Source organism: Chrysemys picta, chromosome 9 (genome assembly GCF_011386835.1).
Source record: "Chrysemys picta bellii isolate R12L10 chromosome 9, ASM1138683v2, whole genome shotgun sequence".
Classification (NCBI taxonomy): domain Eukaryota; kingdom Metazoa; phylum Chordata; order Testudines; family Emydidae; genus Chrysemys; species Chrysemys picta.
Genome location: NC_088799.1, coordinates 7167613 through 7188262, shown reverse-complemented (window position 1 = coordinate 7188262; position 20650 = coordinate 7167613). Strand labels below are relative to the sequence as shown.

General features: G+C 47.5%; 1 protein-coding gene across 1 annotated transcript; it reads left to right on the top strand.

Annotated features, from left to right (window-relative positions):
- Window positions 1–1872: 1872 nt before the first annotated feature.
- LOC135973626 (cytochrome P450 2J6-like) lies at window positions 1873–19584 on the top strand. The gene is made up of 9 exons (XM_065557618.1): window positions 1873–2187; window positions 3709–3871; window positions 5068–5217; window positions 6869–7029; window positions 8102–8278; window positions 10334–10475; window positions 15439–15626; window positions 16485–16626; window positions 17317–19584. The coding sequence occupies exons 1-9, from the start codon at window positions 2017–2019 to the stop codon at window positions 17493–17495; spliced, it is 1473 nt and encodes a 490-aa protein (XP_065413690.1). The 5' UTR covers window positions 1873–2016; the 3' UTR covers window positions 17496–19584.
- Window positions 19585–20650: the final 1066 nt, after the last annotated feature.

Here is a 20650-nt window from a genome sequence, read left to right as displayed (position 1 = left end):
GTTCTCCAGATTCACTAACGACAAGCTCTCAACCGTGCTTTTCCTTAGCTCAGTGGCTTCCCCGATGGAAGTCTTAGTTTGCAATTCCGAAAAGCAGCGCCATAGCAACCCCCCAGAGGATCCGGTATTCAAATGTGAAGAGAAAGGAAAAGCTAGAGAAGCAAAGTGAAGTCCCTGGGCTGATGAATCCAGCTCAGAGGTCCTGGTAAAGCTTCAGGACTAGAGTTTTAAAATGATCAAACATTTCCCTCATTTTTGAGGCCTTGCTCTGCGGCTCCGCTTCACCAGGATGCACCAGCTGCTTTGGACCACTTTTGTGATGCAAAGAAGCCATAGGTCCATTTGAACAGTCTGGTTAAGGTGGGTTTACAGCTCCTGGCCTCCCTGGAGCACCTGGAACAGACTAGTAAATTTTCGTTAACCAAACTGAAGCTGGTCTATGCAAACGATAAAAACTCGGATTTTAATTTAATTCTTTTCCTCCTCCTAGGACCTCCAGGGGAATAAAATAATAATCATACAAACACGCAGTGGCCAAGCACGTGTGTTTTGCAGAGCCTAAAGGAATTCAAAAAATTTTTTTAAACGAAATTGAGAACCAACGAATCTTCTTCGAGTCGTGTCCCTATGGCTGCTCAACAGGATAGGCGCCTGCCTGTGCATGCTTGAGCAGAGACTCTTGTCAGCAGTTTACGCGGAGCCACACCTGCACCCCAGACACCTTGTGCCGTGGGGCGAGGGCATGGAGGGAGGGGCAGACCCGTCACTGCTCCAGTTGCTGCTTGAGATGGAGCATTGAGATGTCTGTAAGCTGAGCCATGCAGCTTGTTACACCTCCCTTTCTTTATACCTTTTTAGTTTGAGTTAGTTCTTTATTTTTCCCTGTTATTAGCACATGTTTGTGCTTTCAGGGGTTCCCTACCATTTGGGCCTTTGTTTTTTTCCCCTCTGGGCCTTTTGCATGGCCTTGAGTGCGGGTTATACCCAAGACTCTGGCCTTCAAACCTTGTCAGACCTGCCACAGGTCCTTTCCCTGCAGTGACGGACATTCCAGCTGCCTTCATGGTATTCTGCCATCTCCTCATTGGCGCTTTCTATTACACATTATTTAAATTAACATCTGCACCAATGTCCTTCCTATGCTATCAATACAGATAGCTCTTAATGAAACATTGAAAATTCTGAAAATCACTCCTGAAAACCTTGCTTAAACAGTTATAACCAATACGTAACAGCAACATCACCCTGGGTCATGTTCTTGCTAACTTCTATTTTCTGTCGTACTGTCTCCAGCTGATTGCTAACTTCTACTCACACTCACAGACTCAGTTTCCCATACTCCTGTACGCTTAGGCTAATTTTAGGCCAAAGCCTAATTTCTACTTAATATATTTGATAGGCTGGAAGTGGCGGCAGGTCCGCCCCTCCGTATATACTCTTGTATTGGGGCACTAGGGTGTCTGGGGTGCAGGTGCAGACTCACGGACACGACTGGCAAAATCTCAAATCAAGAGGGCACGGGCACGCGGATATCCTGACGTGGAGAACCCATAGGGGGACACAGCTTGAAGAACTCAAGTTTACTGTACAAGGTAAGTAACCTTTCCTTTCTGTGAGAATTCTCAATTTGTGTGAAAACTTTCCCGAGGGCTTTCTCCCAACCTTTCATCAAATTAGATAATTAACATTCAAACTGGTTTTTACCTTTACACGTAACATTTATGTAGAGGAAGGCAGGCCAGTCTCACTGGGAGCTTTAGAGGTTAAAGTCTGGTGGGTAAGGTTTGGCTAGCAGAAAGATTGGCTTATTCTTCAGTACAAAGGTCTTATTAAATACACATGAGTCTTGCAATTCACCACTTTGATGATGGGTATAAAAGCAGGGAATCACAGGGAGAAGGAGAGAGGTAGATAGAAGGGGATTAAAGCCTATTTAGGGAGATCTAGGACCTCAAAAAAGACAGGGAGAGTTCAGATCTGACCACACAGTAGACAGACAGATAGAGCAGCCGAGCGATGTTGGTGATAAGCGAGTTTTTAGTAGCGCTGGTCATCTCTCTCTTTGTTGTGCAATTTCTGAAACTGAAGTGGGCATGTAGCCGGCTTCCTCCTGGACCAACTCCCCTCCCCCTCATCGGCACCATGTTGCAGATGGATTTCAAACGCCAGCATGAGAATCTCATTAAGGTATTGTGAATGTGTGTCCAAATATAGCCAAGTAAATGATAAAATTAGCAAAACGCAGCAGCTGTAGAATAAAGCACTTCAATGTGTTAAATAACATTTCATCTGGCTTGTGCATGGGACAGTAAATGAGGGCCACAAATTCCATGACGTGTTAGCGATGAAAGTGGGAATTTAGTGGCATTTGCTAAGCAGAAGATTGAATGAGAACGAAGTGTTCCTGACTCAGCAAAAAGAATTGACTTGCTTAAAGGGGGTGGGGTTCAAACCCAGATAGGTCCTGAGTAGGCTCCTAAATGTATATGTAACTCCCTAGATAAAGTGAGATGATATTTTGAGGTGCTGAGCTCCCTCAAGTCCCACTGAAGTCGATGGGAGCTGCAGGTGCTAAATATGGATTTATTGAGGCACCTCCTTGGAAAAGTTCAGCCTAAATCTATTCAGCTGTCGCCTGGTTTCCTTCAGTATTTCTTGCTACATTTGCTTGTATCCAGGTATTTATGTTTCTGGGATGGCTATGCTCCTTCCCAGCCCGTCGTCCCTTCCAGCTCAATTCTTCACTGAAGCCTTAATGCTCAGTAGGTGGCATCGCATTCACTAAGAACCTGGGACACACACAGTTTCATCAGGCAGAAGGAATAGCCGCATTGCGAGACCGAAAGATCTTTTTCAAACACCAATGACAGAAATTAGTGCAAAGAGAGAGGCAGCAAATGACCGGCTGCCTTAGGCAGAAATTTGCCCTTTATACAAGTTCTGGGGTGAATGTCCCTTTATAACAGGCAGAGAAATCTGGTTGCTTGAAAGGATTCAGAAAACAGGGGCAGGTGAGAGGAATGACTAGATGACCTCCTGAGGTCTCTTCCAACCCTAATCTTCTCGGATTCTAACGGTGTGTGATGGGGAAATACATTAATAGGGATGTTTCTGTGCACTGGGCTGTTTGTAATTTGCCAGTAGCTCTAAAGGAGAAAATGAGATGCTTCCATGAGGTAGGTCACTGCAAGGGGCACTTAGGAAGACTGAGATGCATGACACTGCCCAGCATTATCACATATAACTAACCCTGATAAACTGTGACTCCAAGGGACAATAAGAAGTCTCCCAGGAATGTCAGTTACCACCTTTATTCGGTGTGTTTTAGATGCAATGTTTACAGGGTAATAGAAGAGACACCACAGAATTGTCCCCTTAACTGGAAGGCACAAGCCGTTCTACAGCTGGGGACATCTGTCCAATCATGAGGTGAAATTCACCTGTAGTAACTCTAATCCCATTCCGTACAAGACATTTAAACAGCATCCCCCTGACACAGCTGCTGAGACATCCTGTTGGAGGAGAGAGTATGGTCTTATCTCATAGTCAGCTATGTCTTCCGCCATGGTTTGGGGTTTCACTACAAATGTTTCTACAACCCCCCCTCACCCCCCCCCGCCAAAGAGCATCCTGAAGTAAGCTGGGCAGTTGTTTCATCGTGCACAGTTTTTCTGACTTGTGGTTTTCTGGCACTGATGGTGTCTCTAGTTGGCACAGATTTACGGGAACATCTTCACCTTGTGGATTGGACATATTCCTATCATCATACTGAATGGATTCCCATCTGTGAAGGATGGCCTGACTACCCACTCTGAAGCCACCTCTGGCCGCCCAACAACCCCTTTCCTTCAGAAAACGGCCGGAGGAAAGGGTAACATTTTCTTTCCTTATAAACTATACAGAAAAAAATAAGTTCACATGATCCTTTAAGTGCGGCTGCTTCCTGCTTCCACAGTCATCTCCCCATGGGAATGCTGCTGCAAATGGTTAAAATCACGACAAGGGTGACTTTTCTGAGACTAATCAATAAGACAAACAACCACTGAATAGAACAGAGGAGCAAAATCCTGACTGATAAGTTTGTTTGAAGCGTCAGCCAGGAATGTGAACATCAGCTGGCATTACTCCCATTGCACAGACGCTTTGCAGCAGGGGCGCTTTACAACCTGAGCCTGAGAAGGAGCCAGAATTTACCAACGTACATTGCCAAAGAGCCACAGTAATACATCAGCAGCCCCCCATTAGCTCCCCCAACTCCAACCTGCAGCGCCTCCTGCCCGCCGGCAGCCCCACCAATCAGTGCCTCCCGCCCGCCGCGATCAGCTGTTACGCGGTGTGCAGGAGGCTCTGGTGGGGAGGGGGGAAGAGCGAGGGCATGGCAGGCTCGGGGGGAAGGGCTGGAGTGGGGGCAGGGCCTGGGGCAGAGCAGGAGGTTGAGCACTGAGCACTCTCCGGCACATTGGAAAGTTAGCATCTATAACTCCAGCCTCGGAGTCGGTGCCTGTGCAAGGAGCTGCATATTAACCTCTGAAGAGCCGCATGCGGCTCCGGAGCCACAGGTTGGCCACCCCTGCTTTACACAGTACTAGTTTTGTGATAGTCATCTAATGTGGTGGCTTTTTAACCTGGGCAGGATCTTCTCACCTGCTGGGCTTCAGGTCAGATCTCTGCACTGTCATTCAAACACAACCATCCTTGCCCTGTTATTCATGCCTTGCACTGCAGCAAATCTCACCCGACGGAATTCCCTCCTCTCTAGAATTCCTGGTGTGGGTTCCCAGCTCTAGAATTACATGGGTTTGGATCACAAACGATTTAGGAAAACTGCATCCTGAGTTTTTGAAGCCCCACTTTCTATTTCTCTTATAAGAGCAACAAAACCCTCGACATCAAGGACTTTTCTGAAGTTGTCACAATCCTTGTCACATCTGTGGCCAGATAAAGGAGGTCAGCTAGGAGTCACATTCTTCTGCATTTACCTCTCCGGTTAGAACATTTAGTTTAGATTTAACTGTTACTATGTGAAGGATTTTGCTTTATATAAACAACAATTCTCAATGGCCTCAGGTATTATTTTCACAAGTGGTCACACCTGGAAGCAGCAGAGACGCTTCGGGCTGATGACCCTGCGGAACCTGGGACTAGGCAAGAAAGGCCTGGAGCACCGAATCCAAGAGGAGGCCCGTCACCTGGTGGAGTACTTTATGAGTGAGAGAGGTACATCGTTGCCAGCATAGCTGGGTCTTTTCACTTCCAGAAGCATGTCTCTGTCATGCCAGCAAGAGGAGAGAATTCCAGGCCCCAGATGGCTAGATATGGGCAGAGTTAACCCCAGTGCTTTACGTGATCACAAGTGTTATGTGTGTTCAGATTGTATCTTAAGTGACAGGTTTCAGAGGGGTAGCCGTGTTAGTCTGTATCAGCAAAAACAACGAGGAGTCCTTGTGGCACCTTAGACACTAAGAAATGTATTTGGGCATAAGCTTTTGTGGGCTGAAACCCACTTCATCAGATGCATGGAGTGAAAAATACAGTAAGCAGTTAAATAACGTAGGGCCAAGAACCAATCCCTGTTGTACTCCACTAGAAAAACACACGCTCAATGATGATTCCCCATTTACAGTTACCTTTTGAGACCTATCAGTTAGCCGTTTTATATCCGTTTAATGTATGCCGTGTTCATTTTGTATCGTTCCTATTTTCAACCAAACTGTCATGCAATACCAAGTCAAATGCCTTACAGAATTCTAAGTTTATTACATCAACACTAATTCCTTTATCAAACTACACTTGTGATCTCATCAGAAAAAGTTATCAAGTTAATTTGACAGGATCTATTTTCCATAAACCTCTGTTGATTGACATTAATTATATTATTCTCCTTTAATTCTTTATTAATCGAGTCCTGTATTAGCTGCTCCCTTTTCTTGCCTGACAGCTATGGGTTCAGTGTCAGAGTAACAGACGTATAATTGCCTGCCCTTTAAAATATTGGTACAACATTAGCATTCTCCCAGTCTTTTGGAACTTCCCCAGTGTTCCAGGTGTTGTTGAAAATCAACACTAATGGTCCAACGAGCCCCTCAGCCAGCTCTTTTAGAAGTCTTAGAAGCAGATTATCAAGACCTTCTGACTTAAAAATATCTGACTTTCCTAGCTGCTACTTAACATCCTCCTGAATTACTGTTGGACTGGAAAGTGTTTCATTATCATGTATGACTAGATCTTCTGTTTTTTTCCCAAATATAGAACAGAAGTATTAGCTGAATACTTCTGCCTTTTCTGCATTATTATTGACAATCCTACCATTTCCATCTAGTAATGGAACAATACTATGAAAAGTGCATTTCAGTAATCCATCCTAGAAGTGACCAAGACCTGGATAACTGCAGTGAGGGAAGACTATGACCGGGCACGGCCACAGTCTCCTTACTAGATTTACAACAGATGGAAAAAAAAAAAAAGAAAAAGAAAAAAAAGCAGCATTCAAACACAGCAGGTGATCCAGCAGGTCCCCTTTTCTAGCAAAAGTTGGCCAAACCTTTTCTATCAGGCATCATTACCACCGACTGGTCTGGGTTTAGAGGCAGACAGCTCGGGGCTGTCTTTGAAAATCAGGCAACAATTAGTTTGGTGTCTAAATATGGAGTTAGGAACCTGCTTATATCAAATCAATTTTGGGCAGTGAGTCCATCGAGAGGGCTTGACCCCCCCCCCAGTACTACAGAATCAAAACCATTCAAAATGAGAACGCCCTGCTGCCCTCACTCTCCCTCTTCAGTGGCCTGATCAGGATTCATCTCTCAGTAGGGGGAGGGAGGAGCAGTGTTGGGAACATTAATGTGAATTCTGATCACTATATTTGCAGGAGATCCCTTGGATCCTTCTTTCCCCATCGTCCATTCGGTCTCAAACGTGATTGCGGCGGTGGTGTTTGGACATCGCTTTTCCATTGAGGACAAAAATTTCCACCAGCTGATTGAAAACAATGATTACATGGTCGAACATGGGAACAGCATCATCGAGCTAGTGAGTACATACAAGCTGTCATAAACATACAGCTAAGGATAGCATAAAATCCCTCCTTTACCTGTAACGGGTTAAGAAGCTCAAATAACCTGGTTGGCAGCTGACCAAAAGGACCAATGAGGGGAGAAGATACTTTCAAATCTGTGGGGGAAGGTTTTTGTTTTGTGTTCCTTTGTTCTCTCGGGGTCAGCGAGGAACCAGGGCAGGGAAAATACATCTCCCTAAGCCATATCTGAACTAAGCATCTAATATTACAAAAATAGTAAGTAATAGCAAGAAAATGCTTTAGATTATCTTTTGTTTTAGCTTGTGAATTTTCCCTGTGCTAAGAGGGAGGTTTATCCCTGTTTTTGTAACTTTAAAGTTTTGCCTAGAGGGGAAATCCTCTGTGTGTTGAATCTGATTACCCTGCAAATTACCTTCCATCCTGATTTTACAGAGGTGCGTCTTTTACTTTTTCTATATAATAAAGTTCTATTTTTAAGAATCTGATTGGGTTTTTAGTGTCCTACAAACCCAAAGGTCTGGTCTGTGCTCACCTTGGTTACTCTCAAGCCTCCCCAGAAGAGGGGGTGAAGGGCCTTGTGGGGATATTTTGGGGAAACAGGAACTCCAAGTGGTCTTTTTCCTAAATCTTTGTCTAACTCACTTGGTGGTGGCAGCATACCGTCCAAGGGCAAGGAAGAATTTGTGCCTTGGGGAAGTTTTTAACCTAAGCTGGTAGAAATAAGCTTAGGGGGTCTTTCATGCGGGTCCCCACATCTGTACCCTAAAGTTTAGAGTGGGGAGGGAACCCTGACACAAGCGCTTGTTATTTTATCTGTATCCAAAGCAAAGCGAGGTTTCTCACCCAGCAAAGAAGGAAGTGAGATCTCTGTATTGAGGAATTTACTACGTATTATACAGTTCATGAGGGCTGATGTACATGGAATCTTAGGCTCTGTCTACGCTGCACTTTCGTCTGTAAATCTTTTGTCGTTCAGGGGTGTGAAACCCCCTCGCCCCGCTTCTCGTTGGGGGTGGGTTTATTTTGTTGGTGGGAGAGCGCATCACACTTTTGCCTCTCTTACAGCTGTATGATGTTTTCCCCTGGCTCATGGATCATCTCCCAGGTACTCACCAGAAGATATTCTATTGCCAAGAATTTGTCCGGTCTTTTGCAAGGAAGGAGATCAGAAGCCACCAAGAGAGTGGGTCACCTGACGAACCACAGGATTTCATTGATTTCTACCTGGCTCAGATAGACAAAGTAAGTGTCTGTGCCGTATATGACTACTGTGCTTTTGGGGCTTCACTGCTGTCCTCTGGTATAAACCACAAACTTCCCCAGGATAAGATGGAAAAGAACCCTGTGAAATGTGTCATGTGATTTTACGGTTCTGATCTTCTCCCACTGAAGTCACAGGGTGTTTTGTCATTGACTTCAATGGGAGTAGGATCAAGTTCTTTGATTTTATAGACAATTTGTGAAGAGATTTTTTTTTTAAATTTCCAAGACTTTCATATTATATGAATGTCGATTTAGAAATGATGACCAAAACAAATTGCCATGGAGACTCGGGTGATATCAAAGTAATGGGAAAAAAGCAAACAGAGGTGGTAAGGAGATTTTAAAAGATGGAAAAGAGCAATTACTGTCCAGTAAGTGTAATTTAAACCCTTAATAATATCATGGAATTAATAGTAAGGAGAAAGATATGCTGTAGTCCGTGCTCAGAGACATCAGTACTGTGAGTAGTAAATAGAATGGGGATTTAAAATATACATCATCCTAGACAAACATCGTTCTTTTTGAATGAATCACAGAACTATTGGATTCAAGGAACACATTGGATCTAATACAGGGGTAGGCAACCTATGGCCCGCGTGCCAAAGGCGGCACGCGAGCTGATTTTCAGTGGCTCTCACGCTGCCCGGGTCCTGGCCACCTGTCCGGGGGGCTCTGCATTTTAATTTAATTTTAAATGAAGCTTCTTAAACATTTTAAAAACCTTATTTACTTTCCATACAACAATCGTTTAGTTCTATATTATAGACGTACAGAAAGAGACCTTCTGAAAATGTTAAAATGTATGACTGGCACGCGAAACCTTAAATTAGAGTGAATAAATGAAGACTCGGCACACCACTTCTGAAAGGTTGCTGACCCCTGATCTAATATTTGATACGATTGATAAAGGGCCCCATGAACTTTTACTTGAAAATGAAACTGTTGTCGGCTACAACACTGCACATGGAAAATGATGTCTAGCAGGGGTGGAAATAGGCACTAGCACAAGGCAAAAAAACTGTTGGAAAGACCCTAAACAAGGATCCCGGTGCAGGGGAAAGTTTCTCGACGCGCGGCAGCGGCGCCCGGGAGCCCGAGCTCTCCCGGGAAGGGCCAACGCTGCAGCGCCTCCCGCAGCCGCCCGGCCTGAGCTGCCGCAGTCTTGCCAGGTCCGGCTGGGAGCAGGTGGAGGCCCCCCTGAGCCTGGGGGCAAGGCCCAGGCCACGCACGCAGCACTTCTCTGCTTCAGCCTGACCAGAGAGGGAGTCAGCGAGTGGGATGCAGCCTCGCAGGTGGGAGCGCGTTGGGGTTGGGATGCCCAGCTCGGGGGCAGGCCTGGGACCCGAAGCAACTTCCTGCCCCCCGGCTCTGGCTGCTGCTGCGCGGGGGAAGTGGCGGGCGCCGGGAAAGTTGGAGCCTGAGGAGGGGGAATGTGGCTCGCTCAGGAGAGGAGGCTGGGCCGGGGCGGGGATTTGGGGAAGGGGTTGGAATGGGGGCAGGGAAGGGGCGGAGTTGGGGGGGACCAGGGGCCCCGTGGAGTATCCTCTTTTTTCAATGTTCAAATATGGTAACCCTACACAGAACAGTTCAGATGAGCAGGATTTTGCAACGCGTATGGTGGAAGCAAAGGAACTTTTCTTCACCTCTTGCTACAGCCACGCCGTCAGATTTCAAAGCTCCTCATGCTGTATTTGGTCCAGGTGGGAGGGAGACTTCAGCTGCCGGTGCTCTAGCTTCCCACCCACTCTGTTCTTAACAGGTCCTCTGAATACTGCACTAACACTGGGTCCAATCCTGAACCGGGAGCAAAGCTTGAGTGACAGGACATTGCATGTGGAAACGAAGGAGCATGGAGGGATGGACTCCTCATTCCTGTTTCCCAGTGTTCTTTTAAAAATACAGACTTTTTTTGTTTTGTAAAGTTATAGACACTGCACATTGCTGGGCATCAAATCAGTACAGAGTGACACTCACTATTACCCAGATTGTCCTACCTTTGCACCCTAACCTCAAACCTTTGACTGTCACCTGCAGAGCAAAGCTGACCCTGATTCGACCTTTGATGAAGACAACCTGGTCCAGACTGTTTTCGACCTTTTCTTGGCAGGGACAGAAACCACAACCACCACCCTCCGCTGGGCAGTGCTTTATATGGTGACTTACCCAGATGTCCAAGGTGAGGGGGTTGGGGAAGATACGTGCACCATACATAAGATTGTGCATTATGTAGAAAGTACCCACTTCTGCACAATTTTGTTAGGTGATTGTAAGTCGAAAACTGGCTGCAGCTCCAAGATGGGTCCCTGATATAAAAGCAGATGCCTGGACTGAGCTTTGAGTCAGGCCTCTTCGATTTCTGACCTCCAGTCACTGCCCCTTGCTTCTTAGAGAGATAGGGTTTTCCACACTTTGTGTCTGGTTCTCAAGCCAAGCTCTATCACCTTTCCACACGATATTGTTGCTTCATTCAGAGAAACTCAGACGTCCAAATAAATCACAAAGTCCCAACTCAAACAAATGTCACACAGTCGGGGTTTCTTCTTCCTAGGGTTACCATACGTCCGGATTTCCCCGGACATGTCCTCCTTTTGTGTGCTAAAAATAGCGTCCGGGGGGGAATTTGCAAAGCTCTCACAATGTCCGGGATTAGCAGAGAGTGGCTGGGAGGGCTGCAGGGAAGTCCCGGGCTGGACTCGGGAGCAGCTGTAGAGGAGCCGGATCCGCCCTGCATTCTGAGCCAGCAGCTGCCTTGCAGCCCAGTCCGGCAACACTGTGCAGGGCCAGACCGGGTTTTGTTGTGCAGGGCCAGACCGGGTTTTGTTGTGCTCGGGAGCTCAGCCACGTGTCCGGCTCGGCTGCACAGAGCCCAACTCTGTTCTGAGCAGCAGGGTAAGGAGGTCAGGGGGCAGGAAGGTTCTGGAGGTGGAGGTCAAGAAACAGGGGGGGCTTTTTGGGGGCAGTGGAGAAAGTTTTGGGCAGTCAGGGTACAGGTAGGGGGTAGGGTCCTGGGGGGCAGTTGGGGGGGGTCTTAGGAGGGGGCAGTTAGGGGACAAGGAGTGGGGGGGGGGTAGGGGGCTGGGAGTTCTGGGGGGGAGCTGTCAGGGGGCAGGAGTGGAGAGAGGGATCGGAGCAGTCAGGGGACAGGGAGCAGAGGGGTTTAGATGGGTTGGGAGTTCTGGGGGGAGCTGTCAGGGGGCAGGAGTGGGGAGAGGGATCGGAGCAGTCAGGGGACAAGGAGCGGGGGGGGTAGGGGGCTGGGAGTTCTGGGGGGGAGCTGTCAGGGGGCAGGAGTGGGGAGAGGGATCGGAGCAGTCAGGGGACAGGGAGCAGAGGGGTTTAGATGGGTTGGGAGTTCTGGGGGGGGCTGTCAGGGGGCAGGAGTGCGGAGAGGGATCGGAGCAGTCAGGGGACAGGGAGCAGAGGGGTTTAGATGGGTTGGGAGTTCTGGGGGGGGCTGTCAGTGGGTGGGGAGTGGTTGGATGGGGCGTGGGAGTCCCAGGGGTCTGTCTGGGGGTGGGGGTGTGGATAAAGGTTGGGGCAGTCAGGGGACAAGAGGCAGGGAGGCTTAGATAGTCCTGGGGGGCAGTTAGGGGCAGGGGTCCCAGGAGGGGGTAGTCAGGGGACAAGGAACGGGGGGAGGGTTGGGAGGTCAGGGGGGGGCGGGAAGTGGGAGGGGCAGGGGCGGGGCTAGGGCGGGGCTCCTCCCGTCCTCTTTTTTGCTCGCTGAAATATGGTAACCCTACTTCTTCCCAGTGGTTCCCTGAGTCACAAGTATCTAAACATTTTTTCCCTCCTTGGGGTTCCTTCTCCAGCCATCTGACTCTACACACGGGTTCTCTCAAGGTCCTTTGAAGAGACCGTCAGTAATCATTTCACCCTCTCTCTCAGTTATGAAGGAAGGGAGCTACTTATATATTCTGCCTCCTTCCCAGCATGCCTTGCAACACAGTCTCTAACTCTCAGGTGTCCCTCTGGGCCACAAGGCCTAGTGTGTGTTGGTGCTGCCAGGAACAGGGAAATGCTGGCGTGGAGGCTTCCTTTAAAGGAACATGCTATTGTAGTCACAGTCCTCAGTGAGGAACGTGCTCCTGGCCGGGGAAGTGCTTTCAGAGTTGTTAGCTGGTAAAGTTGTCTTTGTGATTGTGCAAATGCAGGACTTTTAATTCACTAAACGCTATTGTCCCCTGCAGCACATGCAGATGGTGCTTCCTGAGTGCCTCTCTCAATTATTGCTGCTCAGTCCCTTCCATCTTCACTTCCCGGCAGAGGCAATGTGTGGGTGGGGGGATGCGGGGTCACGTGCCCCACCCCTCAGATTTGCTGCTTGGCTTGTACTGAGCATGCTCAGTAACTAACACTGCTGAAGCCGGCTGCCCTCACTCCTTCCCCCTCACCTGCACTATAGGCAGGCACAGGTCATCTCTGCTTCCAGGATGGAAAACCAACTTGCATTTCATATGCACTGTTATGCTGAAGGGTGTTGGTAGCTGCCAGCAAGGGTGGCTTTGATCTATAGGCAATCACAGACCTTGCTGAGGCTGCTGGCTGTGCCAGCTGCCCTTCCTTTTGGCTAACTGAAAGGAGCACATTAAGCTCCTTTTTGGAGTCAGATAGCTGAAACAAGAGAAGTCACTGCCCAAAGCACTGGTCACATGGAAGGGCGGAGCAAGAATGAATTCTGGGCAAATAAGAGGGGAGTCCTGGGAACTGATTGAAAATGTGGAGGTTGGTGCATTGATCGGCTTGTGGCTGTGGGCGTTTGTCAGAAGCAGAAAGCAGTGAGAAAAGCCAGGAGAAATCGGAGAGCAGTGGTAAAAGCATGGCCTGGAGTGGATGCAAAGAAAGAGCTTCTTCTGGTCAGAGAGCTGGCAGGGAAGGCAAGTTTGGAAATGATGAGCAAGGGAAACTGCCTCTGGTTTGATCCTACAGAGTTCAGGGAAACAGGACTTGGTGTACGTTCTTTGCAAATCCACAGGATTGCACCAAAGAAACACCGTATTTGTATAATCGACTTCTCCTCCTAACGGAAACGACCAGCGAGGCCCTGCACACTGGCTATCTGCTCAAGCCAAGGGGCAATGCTAGGAAGCCCGCTCATCCTTCATTTATAAACAGGGACCTCATACGGATGCATTGGCCAAAAGGGGAGCCTTGAATCCTTTGGCTGCCAGTCTATATCCCAGTTATCGCTTTCCCCGCTGTCGCTTTCATCTAGCAAGAATGCTGCTTTACTTGCTGACATCTGTGAATGTCATTGCACCCTGCTAGCACTAGAGGGCTCCTGTTTCCCGCTAAGATAACGTCTTGGTTGCTCTACACTTTGAACTCCGGCTCTGCTAAGCTGTACTCCCAGCTGATCCCACCTCAGATAAAGCTCTGTTGTTCTCTCAGGACCTGAAATAAACTGTATTGGACAGGTGCTGGGCACGGCATAGAAACAGGAGTCTAATCTGTGAAACGAAGCTAGAGAACTTATTCATAAATGATCCGGAGAAAGGGGTAAAAAGTGAGGTGGCAAAGTTCGCAGATGGTACTAAACTGCTCAAGATAGTTAAGACCAAAGCAGCCTGTGAAGAACTTCAAAAAGATCTCACAAAACTAAGTGATTGGACAACAAAATGGCAAATGAAATTTAATGTGGATAAATGTAAAGTAATGCACATTGGAAAAAATAACCCCAACTATACATACAATATGATGGGGGCTAATTTAGCTACAACTAATCAGGAAAAAGATCTTGGAGTCATCGTGGATAGTTCTCTGAAGATGTCCGCGCAGTGTGCAGCGGCAGTCAAAAAAGCAAACAGGATGTTGGGAATCATTAAAAAGGGGATAGAGAATGAGACAGAGAATATCTTATTGCCCTTATATAAATTGATGGTACGCCCACATCTTGAATACTACGTACAGATGTGGTCTCCTCATCTCAAAACAGATATACTGGCATTAGAAAAGGTTCAAAGAAGGGCAACTAAAATGATTAGGGGTTTGGAATGGGTCCCATATGAGGAGAGATTAAAGAGACTAGGACTTTTCAGCTTGGAAAAGAGGAGACTAAGGGGGGATATGATAGATGTATGTAAAATCATGAGTGATGTGGAGAAAGTAAATAAGGAAAAGTTATTTACTTGTTCCCATAATATAAGAACTAGGGGCCACCAAATGAAATTAATGGGCAGCAGGTTTAAAACAAATAAAAGGAAGTTCTTCTTCACACAGCACATAGTCAACTTGTGGAACTCCTTGCCTGAGGAGGTGGTGAAGGCTAGGACTATAACAGGGTTTAAAAGAGAACTGGATAAATTCATGGTGGTTAAGTCCATTAATGGCTATTAGCCAGGATGGGTAAGGAATGGTGTCCCTAGCCTCTGTGTGTCAGAGGGTGGAGATGGATGGCAGGAGAGAGATCACTTGATCATTACCTCTTTGGTTCACTCCCTCTGGGGCACCTGGCACTGACCACTGTCGGTAGACAGGATACTGGGCTAAATGGACCTTTGGTCCGACCCAGTACGGCCGTTCTTATGTTCTTATGTAAAGCTTTCCCTGTGCAGCAGCCTGGTTCCTGGCTGCCTCAGAAGCAGACACCATAGAATCATGGGACTGGAAGGGACCTTGAGAGGTCATCTAGTCCAGTCCCCTGCACAGTGCACTCATGGCCATGTTGGTACTGAGGGTGCTGCCCCCACCATCAGTCTTCCTATCAGAGAAAAGAAAGGGAAAAGCTCTTCACCAGGGCCGAATTTGGCCCTGACACTGAGTTTCAGGCATCTGTTGTCTGGGTCTCTGTGGAATGTGCGGATAATCTCTCCCAGGTCCTGAGATGCAGCAGTTACTTGCTACGCTTGTCTTGCTGGCAGGGCTTTACCCTCCCACTGACGTTAACCCAGCAATAAAGGAGAGATTCAAATAACATTCCAGCAGGGAAAAGAAAAGGCTCCAGGATTAGGGTGACCAGATGTCTTGATATTATTGGGACTGTTCCAATATTAGGGGCTTTGTCTTATATAGGCAACTATACCCACCCCTCACCCTGGAAAAAAAGTGTCCCAATTTTTTACGCTTGCTGTCTGGCCACCCTATCCAGGATACACACATGCACACAGTCCAAAATGTGTGTCCTTAATGTTTCTCTTCAGAGAAAGTCCAGAAGGAGCTGGACGCTGAGCTGGGTCCCTCCCAATTAATCTGCTACGAGGATCGGAAGAACCTGCCCTACACCAACGCCGTGATTCATGAGATCCAGCGCTACAGCAACATCGTTTCAGTCGGAATTCCTAGAACATGTGTAAAAGACACAATGCTGCAGGGCTTTCCCATTGAGAAGGTACAGAGCCGTTCTCTATCCTTCCATCAGAGGGCCAATGTACTAGGAATCCAACTAATCGGTGTGTCCACATACACCGTGGACCTGAGTTTCTTTTGCTTTGCAGCTCCTTCACTTTCTTCCAACACCTAAAGAATAAAGCTGATGGATGAGGCCACTGGGAAATATCCCTGATTTTAGGGAGTTCCTCAAACATTACAGAATCAGCAGAGAGCTTGGGGTGACCACTCTTGCAGCCTGCTGTGATCTGGCTATTCTCAGCTGCCAATATGTCCCTTAGGGGCCTTGGCAACATTATGCTCTGGGCAGAGCCAAGAATAAGGGAAGCTCAAAGGTGACTTCAAGACCCCTTTAATTCCCCCTCCTACATCCTACCTGGTGTATTTCTTGGCCAGAAAGAAGGGTTAGACCGTGTATCTCTTCTCCATTTTTAAATCTCACACTGAATGGCCTTGTTTTCAAATTCTATCAGCCCATTGAACTCTTGGTCAGTGTCTTGCCGTTTTAACACCAGAAAAATATAACGTTGTCAATTTAAAGCAATTGTTTAAAAATGTTAAACATTCCTCCTTTTGCTTCCATTGAGGAGTCAATGTTAAAGCAGGGAGGATTCTAGGTATAAGACTTTTGCACTGGCCTCTTTGTTGCTGGTGTTTCTAGCAACATGACTGCTGTCATCAGATGCAGAAGGACAAATAGAAATGTATTGTCCAGCGCACTCCAAATGTATTCCTGGGGACATAGGGTTTTCTCTAGGTGACCTTCCACGCAAGGTAATAAATGAAAACTGAAGACTGTCGGTCCTTACCCATCTTTCTGATGGAGAGACACTGAACTGAGTCAAATTTTCCCTTGCAGGGCACCATTATTCTCCCAAATTTAACCTCTGCCTTGCTTGACCCTGAGCAATGGGAGACACCTCGACAGTTCAACCCAAATCACTTCCTGGATCAGGATGGAAATTTTGTGACCAAAGAAGCTTTCTTACCATTCTCAGCAGGTAAGAGCACTGACAGGAAAAGCTTCTTAGTGGGTTCGATTGTGAGGGGTGAATTAATGGATTAGCAGTGGAACCTTGTTAACCTTCAGACCTTGTAATTTACACAAAACCCAGCAGTCTCACCCCATTTCTCAGCAAAGATTGAATTACAGAATGCTAGATGGACCATTGATCTGACCTAATATGGCCGTTTTTATGTTCTTATTAATACTAAAATGAGAATTGTCAAAACAAAGGAACGTATATTTTGTGATGGATTTTAATTGTTCAGTTACTAATTTGCAAAAATAACTATTATGCATTGGATCTCCCAATCATTAATACGAATGAGTATAATTCTAGTGCACTTAGAAATCGCAAGGCAATAAATACGATCCTCAACCGTAGAGTAACAGTTACATGGAAAATGACCGTATGTCCTTTTCTCCCATGGTTACTCAACGGCTGTTTCAGTCTCAGAGGACAGAATATATTGTGCCACATGTGCACAGACCTATCCTCAAATCTTGATAACTAAATGACTTCACTTTAAACAGATGGTATTTTTCTTCAGTGAGAAATTGGATTTTGCCAGCTTTGAGCTTTGACCAGATCGGATACACAATACATTCAATCCAATTGTAATTCAGATTTTCAAATGAAAAAATAAACATTACCCCCCACTCAATCACTGGCCCTTTGTTCTTGCAGGGCCCCGTGTGTGTTTGGGGGAGCACCTGGCAAGGACTGAGCTCTTCATCTTCTTCACCAACCTGCTGCGGGCGTTCACCTTCAGGCTACCGGAGGGAGTGAAGGAAATCAACACCGAGCCCATGCTAGGGGGTTTATTGCAGCCTCATCCCTATAAGATCTGTGCTGTTCCTCGCTAGGCTGCAGCACCCCACAAAGCACGGGAGGAGCCAGTAGGCAGGCATGTGTGCCTTTGTGGATTTCCACCTTTCACCTCTTCCCCTCTTTCTACTTCCAGCTTTGACGACGGTGTCAGCTCAGGCCAGTGAAGTCAATTTCTCGATCCGTTAGACTTTGGGAATTAAACTGCAAACCACTGCCACTTCATTACTGGTCTGTGCCCAGGCTTTCTCCTTAATAGATCGCAGAGAAAGAAAATGTAAAACAAGGAATTACAGAGTCAAGCTTTAGTTAGGTGGACCAGGAATGTGTTAGATCATAGAATCATCGAATCATAGAATATCAGGGTTGGAAGGGACCTCAGGAGGTCATCTAGTCCAACCCCCTGCTCAAAGCAGGACCAATTCCCAACTAAACTAAAAAGAAGAACAGGAGTACTTGTGGCACCTTAGAGACTAACAAATTTATTAGAGCATAAGCTTTCGTGGACTACAGCCCACTTCTTCGGATGCATATAGAATGGAACATATATTGAGGAGATATATATACACACATACAGAGAGCATAAACAGGTGGGAGTTGTCTTACCAACTCTGAGAGGCCAATTAATTAAGAGAAAAAAACCTTTTGAAGTGATAATCAAGCTAGCCCAGTACAGACAGTGCCACAAGTACTCCTGTTCTTCTTTTTGCGGATACAGACTAACACGGCTGCTACTCTGAAACCTGCAACTAAACTAAATCATCCCAGCCAGGGCTTTGTCAAGCCGGGCCTTAAAACCCTCCAAGGAAGGAGATTCCACCACCTCCCTAGATATGTTACACTGAAGTTGGAGTCGTGGCAGCAGCAGAGAGAGAGGAGGGGAGAGGAGGAACATATTACCTGTCTGTTACCAGGTTTAGCTTTATTCAGCAAGTTCTTATCCACAGCTCTAAGCTCTGCCACAGGCTGTGACATCTGATCTGCTGCCCTGTTTGTGTCTTATGCAATGAACACACACAACTGAGAGGTTTCAGAGTAGCAGCCGTGTTAGTCTGTATCCGCAAAAAGAACAGGAGTACTTGTGGCACCTTAGAGACTAACACATTTATTTGAGCATAAGCTTTTGTGGGCTACAGCCCACTTCTTCGGATGCATAGAATGGAACATACAGTGAGGAGATATAGATACACAATTGAGAGTCATCTCCAAACTGGTAACGCTGCCACCGAACACCTTTCCCTCTCTCCACTGTTCGTTATGTACATGGATTCTAATGAAAGGCAGATTGTTGCTTATCGGGACTGCAAGCAATTTTCCATGAATATGCCTTTGAATTTTTCATGAATCTGCTTTAGCTGGTTTTTGCACCTTTTGGTAGTTGCTTTTCACAGATGATGTAGCGAATAAGTTGACTGGCAAGAATGACAAAGCAGTTAGTTTTAGATACGTGTTGCAGAGTATCCACTGAGAGTGAATTTCACATTCATAATCAAAGGTATTAGCACCTGAAACCTGATCTGAAAAGTGAATTCTTATTGAATCAGTGATCCGAGACGTACCATGTAACCTATTGTCTCCTGAAGTCAGGCAGGACTCTAGTGCTGCTGTGTGTGTCCCTCACACTCTCGCCAGGGCAAGAAGCCTCCTGGGATTCAGTGCTTCCTGGGTCTGACCTCCGTGAATTCAGCACCCTTGTTCGCACTGTGAGCTTCCTGCAGTGAGCCAAAACTTCAAAACCAGACTCCAACGAGAAACTGCAGAATTGGAATTAATTTGCAAACTGGACACCATTAAATTAGGCTTGAATAAAGACTGAGAGTGGATGGGTCATTACACAAAGTAAAAACTATTTCCCCGTGCTATTTTTTCCCCTACTGTTACTCACACCTTCCTGTCAACTGTTGGAAATGGGCCATCCTGATTATCACTACAAAAGTTTTTTTCTCCTGCTGATAATAGCCCACCTTAATTGATTACTCTTGTTATAGTTGGTATGGCAACACCCATTTTTTCATGTTCTCTGTGTATATATAGCTTCCTACTGTATTTTCCACTGCATGCATCTGATGAATTGGGTTTTAGCCCATGAAAGCTTATGCCCAAATACATTTGTTAGTGTCTAAGGTGCCACAAGGACTCCTCGTTCTTTTTGCGGATACAGACTAATACGGCTGCCCCTCTGAAACCTGTCACCTGGAAGGGACATCTGAGGAGGCCTTACACGCCCCCAAAGGGGCCACACACCCCAGCTTCGCAGTCAGCAGGGACTCCCAGCCAGCGCTGTAAAACAAGGGTTTATTAGTCGACGGGAACACAGCGTAGAACAGATCTTGTTAGCCCGGAAAGCAGGAAGTTACAGCAAAGTCCATCTGGGGCGGGGGAATCCAGAGCCCTGAGTCCCTAACTGGGAGCCAGCTGCAGTCACGACCAGCTGCCCCGCCTCCTTCCTTTGTCTCTTCCCCGGGTAAACAGGTCACCTGACCTGCGCCTCACTCTGTTCTCCGACACCCAGGGCTGATTCTTGCAGAGGAGGGGGCCTGGCCATCAGTTGCCAGGATACCAAGTGTCGACAATTCTCTTTGCCCAGAAAGCCAGTGGGCAGTCACCATATCTGCCTTCTCTGCAAGGATCACACACCCTTGTCCCACCACCTAGATCAGAGATGGGCAAACTACGGCCCGCGGGCCCATCCTTCCCAGCCCTTGAGCTCCCGGCTGGGGAGGCTGGCCCCCAGCCCTTCCCCTGCTGTCCCCCCTCCCCCGCAGCCTCAGCTCGCCTTGTGGGGAGTGTGGCTGGCTCCGACCAGGTGGCACGGCTGCCAGTCCTGCTACTCTGAGCAGCATGGTAAGGGGGCGGGAAGCGGGGGGGGGGGGGGGTTGGATAAGGGGCAGGAGGTTCCAGGGGGCAGTCAGGGAGCAGGGGGTGGGTGGATGGGGCAGAGGTTCTGGGGTGGTGGTCAGGGGACAAGGAGCAGGGGGTGGTTGGATAGGCGTGGGAGTCCCAGGGGGCCTGTCAGGGGGCAGGGGTGTGGATAGGGGTTGGGGCAGTCAGGAGACAGGGAGCAGGGGTGGTTGGCTAGGGGGTGGGGTTCTGGGGATGGGGGGTCCTGGGAGGGGGAGGTCAGGGGACAAGGAGCAAGGGGGGGTTGGATGGGTTTGGAGGTTCTGAGGGGGGCAGTCAGGGGGTGGGAAGT

What these genes read in the sequence shown, in the direction of transcription:
- LOC135973626 (XM_065557618.1), top strand. Translation starts at nt 2,017, where the DNA reads ATGTTGGTGATAAGCGAGTTTTTAGTAGCGCTGGTCATCTCTCTCTTT. An exon ending in AGCATGAGAATCTCATTAAG is followed by an intron (nt 2,188 to 3,708) that starts GTATTGTGAATG and finishes TGGTGTCTCTAG; the next exon opens with TTGGCACAGATTTACGGGAA. An exon ending in GTACTTTATGAGTGAGAGAG is followed by an intron (nt 5,218 to 6,868) that starts GTACATCGTTGC and finishes CTATATTTGCAG; the next exon opens with GAGATCCCTTGGATCCTTCT.